The sequence below is a fragment of the Macaca thibetana genome, chromosome 20 (assembly GCF_024542745.1).
Source record: "Macaca thibetana thibetana isolate TM-01 chromosome 20, ASM2454274v1, whole genome shotgun sequence".
Lineage (NCBI taxonomy): Eukaryota > Metazoa > Chordata > Mammalia > Primates > Cercopithecidae > Macaca > Macaca thibetana.
Window position 1 is genome coordinate 74,056,197 of NC_065597.1, and position 12,675 is coordinate 74,068,871.

Below are 12,675 nucleotides of genomic sequence, written 5' to 3' on the forward strand. Positions count from 1 at the left end.
GCCACTCCACACCTACTAGGGTGCCTTTAGCAAGACAAACACTCCAAACATGCTGAGTGCTGGGGAGTGTGGGAAGCAAATGCAACTCTCCTGGAAGAGTCTGGCAGCTCCATGTAAAGCCAAACGCACACTCCCACCTCCTCCCCCGGGACCGAAAACCACGCTCAGCTCCATGTAAAGCCGAACACACACTCCCACCTCCTCCCCCGGGACCGAAAACCACGCTCAGCTCCATGTAAAGCCGAACACACACTCCCACCTCCTCCCCCGGGACCAAAAACCACGCTCACACAAAAACCTGGAGGCACAGCCTGCTCACTTCTTCACCAACACTAACAAACTGCCAACAGCCCTGGGCACCTCCACTCGGAAGGGATAACAGAGTGCGACATGTCGACACCGTGGAACACGACCCAGCAGGTCAAAGCACAAGCTGCCGCAGATCCACAAGTCACCACGCAAGAGCCTCGAGGGCACACTGCTGAGTGGGGACGCCCATCTCAGAAGGCTGCACACCACGATTCCCTTTAGATGGCTTTCCGGAAAAGGCAAAATTACAGGGAATGGAGAGTGGCGCAGAGGGTGCCCGGGGCAAGGTGTGGGGGAGGGACAGAAGGGGACTTGGGGGTTGCTGGCAGTGTTCCGTATCTTGACAGCGGTGGCAGCTACGCAGATCTACGAATTTGTGAAAACTTCTAGGACTGTAACTGAAGAGGCCAATCTACAAAGACTAAGCCTAGGATGATTCCAATGTGACAAAGACACTCTGGGAAAGGTGCAGCTAGAGACAGTGAGAGACCCGTGGCTGCTGGGGCGCAGCTAGAGAGAGAGAGACCAGAGACTGCTGGGGTGCAGCTAGAGAGAGAGACCAGAGACTGCTGGGGTGCAGCTAGAGAGAGAGACCAGAGACTGCTGGGGGCACTAGGAAGCAACAGGCAGAGCACAGGATGTTCAGGGCAGCAAAATGCCCCCGTGTGATGCCGGAAGGGTGGGCACATGTCATTACCCATCTGTCCAAACCCACAGAAGGTACAACGCTGAGTGGGCCTGTAAGTAAACTATGGACTCTGGGTGATGAAGAAGGGTCAAGGAAGGCTCATGAATTGTGACAAAAGGACCACACAAATGCAAATAGTTAATAACACCTGTAATTCCAGCACTTTGGGAGGTCAAGGCGGGAGGATAACCTGAGGTTGAGAGTTCAAGACCAGCCTGGCCAACATGGTGAAACCCTGTCTCCACTAAAAATACAAAACATTAGCCGGGCGTGGTGGTGGGTGCCTGTAATCCCAGCTACTGGGGAAGCTAAGGCACAAGAATTGCTTGAACCTGGGAGGCAGATGGATGCAGTGAGCCAAGATCGCGCCAGTGCACTCCAGCCTGGGTGACAGAGCAAGACTCCGTTTCAAACAAAATAAAACAAAACAAAATAAACCAACACAGTGTTAATAACAGGGGAAATCATGTGTGAGGCAGGGGAGGGGCGCAGCTCTGTACACAATTTTTCTGTAAACTTAAAACTGCTCAAAAACTAAAATGTCTTAAAACAAACTTCCAGAACTGTATGACAAAAACCAAAAAGAAAAAAAGTTAAAATACTAAAGCAACAAATGGGTCAGGTGCAGAGGATCATGCCTGTAATATCAGTGCTTTGGGAGGCCAAGACGGGAGGGTCACTTGAGCCCAGGAGTTTGAGACCAGCCTGGACTCTTTTGGTTTTAGAATTGTAAAGTTAAATTAAATTAATAGAGGCAAAATCCCACCTCTATTTAAAAAAAGGAAAGAAAGAAAAATAACGTACACACCACACCACACCACCTCCAACAGCATCCCCATCTCTTCTCCACAGGGAACGAGAGGCACAGTTTTACCCAGAACAAGGGGCTCTCCTGCTGCAAACTCTACACTACCTTCCTGAGACAGTGGGAGCTACTGGAACCCCTCCTGTGCTCAGAGCCAGGCCTGGCCCAGACCTCCAGCCTCAGCTCTGCACGCTTCCTCTCCCTTCCCCTCCTGAGGCTTCCATGACCCAGTTCCTCCTTCCCACCTTCCTTTCCCTGGGCCAGGTGATTCCCCAACTCTGTGTGTGGCCCCTGCTCGCTTTTTTCTTTAAGACCTTGGCCACCACCTTGGAAAAGCCTTCCCTAGATGCCCCAGGTAGGCTCCCTTCCTGCCAGTTGCCATGTCTGCACCCACCTGCCACGTCAATTTCACGGTAACTTTCATCCCCAGTTACTGTACATGCCTACACCACACACTAAGGTGACCTGCTCAATGGACCTGCATCAGCTGCCACACCATAGCCGTCACCACTGCATAACCAGCACCCATTCTTGTGCCAGGCACACACAGGTACCCAGACATTTCTAGAACCAATGATCACACTACTCAGCAGCCCTTCTGCCTCAGATCTCTCTATGGGTGCAGACAGAAATGTTTCCTTGCTGGTACCATGCTGTTCCAAACTTTTCTCCGTGTCTCACACCTCTCTGGAGGATGACAACACGACGGGTGAGGCTGTGGCCCAGAGAGCCCAGTGAGCGTGGCCAGGTCCCTTAGTGCAGGCTTCCACTCTCGCCGGGGCCTCCCGCAGCACTCTGTCCAGGAGCCAGCACTGCCTTCACCTGCCATTTGCCAAAAGCCTTGGCTACACGGGCAAATTCTCCATCAGCGCCCATACCTGAGCCCACCCTTTCTTTTGCTACCTGCCCAGTCTTTTCCAGACAAAATGGTAGCCAGGTGGGCTCCCTTGACACTGGCTTCTGTAAGAAAAAGGGCAGTCAATCTTGCCATCGTGCTGACAGGCCCACCGCCCAGGCCCACACTCAAAGTCATCTCAGGGCCCCTCCACTGTGGGAGCACAGCAGAGGATGACAGCCGACACTCAGCCATGCCGCCTTCTGGCCAGCATGCCCAACACGTGGCCTGGAGGAGCTGGGGACCCACGCCAGGCTCCCTCTTCATTTGGTTCTCAGAGTGGCAGACGGCATGACTGTAAATGGCACCAAGCGTGCTGCGTAAGCTCATGCCACATTTCAATGCCGCTGTCCACGCACCTGCTGCCCGGGAGGATGAGGCTGGAGGGGCGCTGCTGCACATGCTACTGAGGACAGACATAGCCCAGGCCCATGCCTGCTCCTTGCCCTCCCTCAGCAGAACCACCTAAAGGTTTTTTTTTCTTTTTTTTCCCCCCTCCAGATGGAGTCCTCCTCTGTTGCCCAGGCTGGAGTGCAGTGGTGCAATCTTGGCTCACTGCAACCTCCGCCTCTTGGGTTCAACCAATTCTCCTGCCGCAGCCTCTCAAGTAGCTGGGATTACAGGTGTCTGCCACCATGACTAGCTAATTTTTGTATTTTTAGCAGAGATGGAGTTTCACCATGTTGGTCATGCTGGTTTCAAACTCCTGACCTTGTGATCCACCCGCCTTGGCCTCCCAAAGTGCTGGGATTTCAGGCAGGAGCCACCGCACCCGGCCAACCTGAGGGTTCTTTATACCAAAAGGCACTTCCCCTCTGCACACTTTAGCGAGCACCTCTAGTCCTACAAGCCACAACCCCGTCATCACTCAGGAAACGACACAGCCCATAATCAAAGCCCCCCAGTTGTCCCTAGAATGCCCTTTGTAAGTATTTCCTTCTCTTTTCCTTCCTTGGTTTTTGTTAAAGGCCCAAGACCTCAACAAAGCTACTACCTCCATTTGTTTGTCAAGTGTCTCCGGGCCCTGGGAACTGCCTGTGCCTGTGTCATCAGAAGGAGTCTATTTCTTAAATAAGTTCTCCTGCAGATGGCATTGCAGATGCCCACCATGCCCCCGCTGAGCAGCACATCTGTGCTATGGCAAAAGGAATGCTCATCGGACAGGCCACCCCATGCACTGTCCTCAAGCATAAAACAAAGAGCCCAGAACTCTGGCTTCATTCCATGAATCATGGAGGAAATGAAATAAAAGGTGAAGTAAGATTTGCCCCAAGTCCAGATCCTGGGGCAGTGTTTTCCCTCACGGGACAGCCCCTTGCCTACTGGTTAGGTGACATCAGAAACTATCTAAGCCCTGGATCTTGGGCCTTCTGAAGACAGTTCCTCCAATGTGCCCAGCGCTGCTCAGGCTAAGCCAGATACTGCCTGACGGAGGTAGAGCAGGAGCGAGAGTGGGAAGGAAGCAGGGCTCTGACGCTGGGAGGGGTGCCTGGGCAAGGTGGTGAGCACCCTCCCCATGGCCGGTGGCCCCTGGCTGTACCCTAGACCCACTCTGGGAAGTCTGCTCAGTGTTGGGGCAAGCTGCACTTTCCGGTGACTGTGGTCACCCAGTTACAGTCGTTGGCTGCAGGCTGGTAGCAGCTCACACAGAGCCTGGGAATCATGCCCAACACCTGCTGTGCTGGGACTGGACGGAAGGCCTGTGCTGGCCCAGCAGGCACTGCTCCCACTGGGCCAAGGAGGGCTCCCAGGTCATCAGACACAAGCCTAGGGGAGAAGGGCCAAGGGGAAAAGCAACCAGAGGCCCAAGGCTAAAGTGCTATGGATGGAAGAGAGATGGGTAAGGGCTTCAGGAGTGGGTGCAAGGGCAGGGCACACCCACAAAGATCGGGGCCGGTTGTGCAGACCCAATATCTGGGGTTCAGTGAACTGGGAGCAGCCAGCCAGGCTGCTGGGACAGCTCTGGTGTGGTCAGTAGGCGGGACAGATCTAAGATGGGATGGCCACCCATGAGGACCCACACCAGGTGAGAAATGCACATGCACAGAACCCCACCAGGCTGTGCATTGGGAACCCCCAGGCTGTGGAACGGGAACCCCCCCAGGCTGAGGAGTGGTGACCTCCAGGCTGTGGAGTGGGGACCCCCGCAAGCTGTAGGGCAGGGAACCCCCAGGCTGTGGAGTAGGGTAGCAGGTCCCTGCCCCGGAGTGCAGCCCAACAGCAGCAACTGGGCAGATGTCGACCGGACCATCAGGGGCCCGGGTGTTTGTGTGGCCAGGAGAGCACGTGCCCTCTCGGGAGTCAGGTGTGTGAGGGAAGGAGAGCAGCCAGTCGGAGACAGAGGCATCCGGGGCACGAGAAGGCAAGGAAGCTGTCAGAAGTGGCCCAGAACACGACAAAAATGCAATGGAAAGAAGAGGCCCTAGAAGCTGGGGTCCAGCCCCACAGCACGCACAAAGGTGGAGGAAAAGGAGCACAAAAAGCGGGGCCCTGAGGGCTGCGTCGAGACCACAATGGCCAGCCAGAGACCCTCAGGACGGAGGGGGCCAGAGAGGGCACTTCCTTCCCTCCCTGGGGCAGGTACAGGCTCCGGGCGCAGTCATCGCTCCCTGGACCCAGCGCCTTTTGTTGGGACTGAACACGTAACTGACAGGTTATGAGGTTTTAACTCGGAAGGTCCTCACTGAGAACATTTCAGCTTCTGCATTTTAGAGGATAAACACAAAACACCCAGAGAAGTGATGTTTCACACGGAAACTGGGACTTACCCAACCTGAATGAGTTCATTCAGCTTTGTCGCATTCTTGTCATCCATACCTTTAAATGGAAAAAATAAATAAATGAGACCATGATGTAGTTAGAAGCAAAGCCACTGAAGATTCCCATACAATTCTGCTCAATATAGACCCGAATCCCATTACCAAATATAAAGTTCCTCTGGAATAAAAGCCCTACGGTAGCTGCAGCCCCTCCCTCAAAGTCACACATTGGAGTCAGCTGCCCTGGTCGCCCCCTGCTCACCTGAAAGACTAGCACACCCCGGCCTGGCCCCCTCCTCAGGCAAGCCCACTATCCAGCCTCTGCCCCACTAATATGTCCTCCCAAAAGCTCCCTCCTAGGTCCCCCAGCGCCGGCCTTCCACTCATCCCTATGTGCCTGGCTCGATAGCTGCTTCCTGCAGGCACCACACCTGCCCGCACACACTTCCTGCTGGGCTCGTACTGACAGTGTCTGGTGATGACCCTCCGGCCCACAGTGTGGAACTCCCAGGGCACCCAGAGTCCGCAGAATGAAGACTCTGACACCCTCTGAGTTTCCCAGAGCAGACGCCCCATTTCCTGTGACCTGCTTGGGACCCTTCACTATCTTCAAGATGTGCAAGAAAGCAACTACAGTACGTTAACGGGAGAAACTAGGTGGTGGGTACTTGGGTGTTCATTGTAAAATTCTTTGAATTCTTCTGCATGTTTTGGGGAAAAAACTCCACAAACGGCCAGGCTGAAAACCAAAACCATAGACAAAACTGTCAAAGCAGCCAGAGACAGACGATGCACCTGGCACGGAGGAATGAGGACACAGATGACCACTGACCCCTCTCATCAGAGCAGCACAGGCTAAGAGGCAGCAGACAACGGCGTCAACGTGATGAAAGAACGAACCCGTTAGATCAGAATTCTCTATCCGGCAAATACATCTTTTCAGAATGAAGATGAAATACAGAGTTTTCAGATAAATAATAACTAAGAATTCACAGCCGGCACAACCACACGGAAAAAAATAAAGGATGTTTTTCAGAAAGAAAGGAAACAAAGCCAGATGGAAACGGAGCTTCAGGAAGGAATGAAAAGCACCGGAAAGGGCTCTCGTCGCCAGGCGAGGCACCAAGAAAGGAACCGGTCATGGAAACTGGCCAAGCAAGGCATGCCTCGGGGTCACCGTGCCCCTCCTCGCCTGCTCCCAGATGAAGGGTTGGAAGCCTGGGAGCAGAGAGCCCCTCACTCAGCAATCGAGTGATTTATTTTCATCAAACTTGAGCATCCTTATGAGGCAGGAGAATAGGGTCTAGAGGCAGGGAACCTAAGGCCAATTCACGCTGACTTCCTAGAACTAAATCAAAAGGAAAACCCCAACTTTCACACCTAAGTAACAAAAGGACCAGACGCTACTCCCTTTGCAATTCCCTCCCCTTCTCTCTGCATGGCACATGGGTAATTGAAAGTATCTCTGATTGGTCGCAGAAAGCAGCAAGCAACCAGACATTTACAGAAGAGTGTAACTTTATACCTTCACTGCAGCCTGATTGGTTGCTTTCAGCTGGGGAAAAAGTCTTCCCGAAGACTGGGGCCAAGTCTTCCTTTGCAAAGAAGTGTAACTTTGTAACCAGTTTAGTCTCTGATTGGTTGTTTTCCACAATCAGATGCTTGCATAGGGTGTAACCTTTGTAACTTCACTTAAGCCTCTGATTGCAAGCCACTACTTCATTTACATAGGGTGTACAGGGAGCAAGCCAATGGGAAACCTCTAGAGGGTATTTAAAACCCAGAAACTTCTCTAAAAAGGCTCTTGAGCCCCTACATCAGGGCCCACTCCCACCCTGTGGTGTGTACTTCGGTTTTCAATAAATCTCTGCTTTTGTTGCTTCATTCTTTCCTTGCTTTGTTTGTGCATTTTGTCCAATTCTTTGTTCAAAATGCCAAGAACCTGGACACCCTCCACCTCTCAGAAGCTCTAGGTCAGAAACCAGGAACAAGTAGTGGTGCAAAAGGACCAGGCAACAAGGAGTGGATATGACCAAGACGGAGTTTTCCTTTCTCTGGGGAAGATGACAGCTGGGAGAGCTGTGGTGTAAACTCCTTGGGGCCTGGGATGCTTCCTTCCCGAGGCTGAGGGAGGGCAGATGAGACGCACCAGGAACAGGCATGAGGAGCTGGGACACAAGGCCCACGGACATGGGTGCAGGCTGGGACAGGCAGACTGGAGGAGGGAAGAGGAGGAGTGGCTGGATCCACAGGGGACAGACCCAGTGGGGAAGTGCAGGAGGGCAGGGCCTCCCACACACAAATGCCACACTAGATTGCAGCAGCCACCCCGCAGGACACAGCAAGGGGTGGAGGGACAGCAAGGGGTCAGAGTGTGGCGCGGGCCGGGCACAGACAGGGCGACTACTCCATATCTGTCCTCTCAGCCCCACCACTCACCTTGAGCTGTGATATGCTAGCTGGCGTGGTGGCGCAGTATCCCATTGAACCTGTGAAGCAGCCCCGTGGGTGTGCACCCCTGCAGTGCCCACGGGACAGCCCAGGCATACTCTCTTCTGTGAAGTCAGGCGGAAGAAGCAGGGCTGAGGGACAATGGGCACAAGCACCGCACCTGGTAAGGCTACATGTCCCTACCTAGAGGTCATGTCAAAAAAGTCTAAAGGGAACCTGGTCCTCAGGAGACGACTGGAACAAATCCAAGCAAGGCCCTGAGTGAGGAAGGCCTGGGCGCGTCGCAGTGTCTCAGAAGCCCTGGCAGTGCGGCCGCTCTACGTCAAAGACACCGAGGGAGACTCCACAGTCACATCCAGGGCAACGGCCCTCGACAGAAGCCCTGACTGGTGTTTTGGGATGTTTTAGAAAATCTGAATATGGGCAGAAAATTAGGTAAGATGACTGCTCCTGTTTGGTAAATGCTAAAAGTCTAGGTGTGACCATGGCATCAAGGCTACACAGGAGAAATGTGCTCTGAGGTGAGCCGGTGAAGGTATTCTGGGCTGTGGCGTGACATAGTCGAGTGGAATGCAGAGTGTGTGGACACGTGTGCACGCGAGCACGTGTGATGTGCATGGTCCAGGAAGACAGCAAATGTAGCCAATGTCAGCAACAGGTCCTTCTAAGCCAAAGAGCATGGCCGCCATCATATTCTTCACCTCTTCTATTAACATTTTTTCAAGATAAAAGTTAGAGGGAAAATAGAAGCAACTCTGGGCACTAGAGCCCGAAGGTGACAAGGACAGGACGAGCCGTGGGCAACCCCACAGGCAGCGTACTCACAGCCCCCGATCTTCTTGCGCAGCTCGCCATAGCAGATCAGGCCATACAGTTCCTGGGACGACTTCTTCAGGCCTCGAGAGAACACTGAGAGAGAAAAGAGAAAGTGGCTTTAGAGAAGGGAACAGGAGGCGCTGCCTGACTCGGGCGTGGGAGCCACGCCGGGCTCACGTGGTTTCTTGGATCTGCTCCCTGTACCCTGGTCACGTAAGCTGTCAACCACAGGGGACACTGGGCAGAGTGTATAGAACACGGTGCTGTGTTTGCAATTTTCTTTTTTTTTTTTTGAGACGGAGTCTCGCTCTGTCGCCCAGGCTGGAGTGCAGTGGCCGGATCTCAGCTCACTGCAAGCTCCGCCTCCCGGGTTCACGCCATTCTCCTGCCTCAGCCTCCCGAGTAGCTGGGACTACAGGCGCCTGCCACCTCGCCCAGCTAATTTTTTGTATTTTTTAGTAGAGACGGGGTTTCACCGTGTTAGCCAGGATGGTCTCGATCTCCTGACCTCGTGATCCGCCCATCTCGGCCTCCCAAAGTGCTGGGATTACAGGCTTGAGCCACCGCGCCCGGCCTGCAATTTTTAAAATAAAAAGTTAAACCAAAGTGGGGGGTTAGAAATTTACCCCTAATAGGCAGAGGAAAGGTCCCCTGGAGGAGAAAACACAACACCCAGAACAGCTGGTTCTCGTGGAGGCAGCGGATGTGGCCAACACTAAACCTGTCATCCATCTCTGCACACAGGTGAGGCCAGAGGCTCTGCAACCTGGATGCTGCCTTCCTGCCTCACCTGTGCCCTCCCGTGACAGTGGATCTACACAGCCCGGGCCCAGGCGGGAGGAGGAGCCAAGGACAGGTGCTCACCCCTGCCTGACGTCTATTCTCCTTCCTCAGTAAGAGGCTCTGTTTTTTTTTTTTTGTTTTTTGTTTTTTTCTTTTCTTTTTTTGGAGACAGGGTCTCACTCTCTCGCCCAGACTGGAGTGCAGTGGCACGATCTTGGCTCACTACAACCTCTGCCTCCCAGGCTCAAGAGATCTCCTGCCTCAGCCTCCCAAGTAGCTGAGATTACAAGTGCACACCACTATGGCCTAGCTAATTTTTGTATTTTTAGTAGAGACAAGGTTTCACCATGTGGGCCAGGCTAGTCTTGAACTCCTGACCTCAAATGATTCACCTGCCTGAACCTCCCAAAGTGCTGGGATTACAGGCATGAGCCACCACGCCCGGCCAAGACCGCTGTTTTATTTGGGAGGCAAACAGGCTGGGACAGGACAGCTGGCTGTGGCTACACCACTGGAAGTAGTGGAGACTTCCAGAAGCCTGCTTGAAGAGGCTGATTTGGGCAGGAGGTTTCCCTTTTCCCACCCGTTTCCTCAAGAGTCACTGCCTGGAGCTGTCACCAAGGACAGCCAAGCACAAGAACAGGAGGCACCTGGGTCCTGCCTGCCCTGGGCGCCAGCCTCTAGGTGTCTCTGCCACAAGACAGCCAATTCTTGAGGCATTTGGGCCACTGCTATTTTGCATTTTGTTACTGTATTACACCAGACCTAATCCTGCTAGGGAAACCAGGTGACAACACAGTCCAGGCCCCTTGGGGTCACTTCACAGAGCAGGGGTGAAGGCCATTGTCCCCTCTACTCTCACAATTATCCTCTCTAGTTCTCTCCTCAGAGACCTGTTCTCAAGGCTCTAAGACTGGTAAACGGAGAAACAGGCTTTCAAGATACGAGGAGGATTCTAGACCATGGTACACTGCTAAGTACAGGCCAGCTGCTCTCAAAGGCTCTTCTGAGAGAAAGACCTAAGGGCTCATCAGACTTTTTTCTTTCTTTTTTTGAGATGGAGTTTCGTTCTTGTTGCCCAAGCTGGAACGCGGTGACGCAATCTCCGCTCACTGCAACCTCCGCCTCCCGGGTTCAAGGGATTCTCCTTCTCCTGCCTCAGCCTCCCAAGTAGCTGGGATTACAGGCATGCATCACCACACCCTGCTAATGTTTGTATTTTTAGTAGAGACAGGGTTTCACCATGTCAGTCAGGCTGGCGTCAAACTCCTGATCTCAGGTGATCCGTCCGCCTCGGCCTCCCAAAATGTTGGGATCACAGGTGTGAGCCACCACGCCGGCCTCATCAGACTTTCTTAAAGGAGCCCATGACTCAGGAAGCTTTAAGATCCACTATTCAGTAGACAAGCAAAATGTGGCCATCACCCAGTGGAAAATTATCCAGCCATAAAAAGGACTGGCACACGCTACATCACAAACGAACCGGGAAATCCAACGCTGAGTGAAAGGAGCCAGGCACAGAAGGACAAGTAGCATGTGATCCCATTTCTATGAAACGTCTGGAGTAGAAAGATCCATAGAGACAGGAGGTAAACTGAGGGCTCCCAGCACCAGGGTACAGGGTTTCCTTCTGGGCAGTGGACATATTCTGCAACTAGAGAGTGGCAATGGCTGCATAACCTTGTAAGTGCATTAAGAACCACTAAGTTGTACACTTTAAAAGGGTGAATAATATCCCCATTTCTAAAATATGTTTTTAAAAGTCCACCATTTGAGGCCGGGTGCGGTGGCTCAAGCCTGTAATCCCAGCACTTTGGGAGGCCGAGACGGGCGGATCACGAGGTCAGGAGATCGAGACCATCCTGGCTAAAACAGTGAAACCCTGTCTCTACTAAAAAAAAATTCAAAAAACTAGCCGGTTGAGGTGGCAGGCGCCTGTAGTCCCAGCTACTCGGGAGGCTGAGGCAGGAGAATGGCGTGAACCCGGGAGGCGGAGCTTGCAGTGAGCTGAGATCCGGCCACTGCACTCCAGCCTGGGCAACAGAGCAAGACTCTGTCTCAAAAAAAAAAAAAAAAAAGTCCACCATTTGAAATGACAAAAAGAAAAAAACCCGCAACCCAGAGAGAAGAAAGCAGCACCAGGAGCAAGACAGCACAGACGAGGGGCCCCTGGGGAGGTGAGACCTGGGACAAAGCAGGGCTTCTGGCAGTGTCCCTGATGCCCCGCCTGGCCCCACGGCCTCCGAGGTGGCACCTCATGTTTTGTTGCACACTCAGGGACAGGAACCAAGCTCACCTCATCCAAATTTTGAGTTCATGAAACAAAATCTCCTCCGAGCAATGGACAGCAGCAGGGAGCCGCAGATGTGCATGGAAACCACAGGAGATTAATACAATGAACACACACGCAAGGCCATGGCTCCCAAGCTGGGGGTGGAGTCAGTCCCTTTCACGCTCCTCACTTGCCACCACTCTGCGTCTTACTCCACCCGACGAGTCAGACAACCCATGATAAAGTGCGCGCGGTGCGCTCTTCCAAACCCCAAAGCACAGGCCGGGCGCGGCAGCTCACACCTGTAATCCTAGCACTCTGGGAGGCAGAGGCCGGTGGACTGCCTGAGCTCAGGAGTTCAAGACCAGCTTGGCAACATAGTGAAACTTCATCTCTACTAAAAAATATAAAATTAGCCGGGTGTAGTGGTGGTGCGCACCTGTAATCCCAGCTACTCGGGAGGCTGAGGCATGAGAATCACTTGAACCTGCGAGATGGAGGTTGCAGTGAATTGAGATTGTGCCATTGCACTCTAGCCTGGGCAACAGAGCAAGACTCTGGCTCAAAAAAACAAAATAAAACAAAACTCCAAAGCACGCTAAAAATACATGTAACATGAAAAAGTTGCCACTCTGTTTGATGTGCATGCCACTCTGCTTGATGTGACAGTCCATGGGGCCAGTCACTTCACAGTGTCCTGGTGGCCTCCAGCTGGGCAAGTCAGCATCGGGTGCCCCAATGCCGCTGCACGCTGGCACAGAGGCAGGCGGCCCTGCTGAAGAGAAAATCAGGGCCATCAGAGAACTCGGGAGAACAGTGAGCTCAACAAGAAGGTGGCACATCATGTGGGGTCAAGCCAAAGATGCACGAAAAGGAGACACCAAGGCTGCAGGAGCC

The 12,675-nt window shown here is 53.2% G+C and overlaps 2 protein-coding genes across 10 annotated transcripts in view; both read right to left on the bottom strand.

The window, feature by feature from the left end:
* The window catches only part of JPT2 (Jupiter microtubule associated homolog 2), a 179,718-nt gene that overhangs the window by 52,877 nt on the left and 114,166 nt on the right, over positions 1–12,675 (bottom strand). The window lies entirely within an intron of this gene.
* The window catches only part of CRAMP1 (cramped chromatin regulator homolog 1), a 65,890-nt gene that overhangs the window by 30,779 nt on the left and 22,436 nt on the right, over positions 1–12,675 (bottom strand). For all 9 annotated transcript variants that reach the window (XM_050774193.1, XM_050774196.1, XM_050774195.1 and 6 more), the window contains 2 exons: positions 8,733–8,816; positions 5,466–5,514 (listed from right to left, as the gene is read on the bottom strand). In XM_050774193.1, the coding sequence (XP_050630150.1) occupies positions 5,466–5,514; positions 8,733–8,816 (133 nt within the window). The remainder of the gene's footprint in view (positions 1–5,465; positions 5,515–8,732; positions 8,817–12,675) is intronic.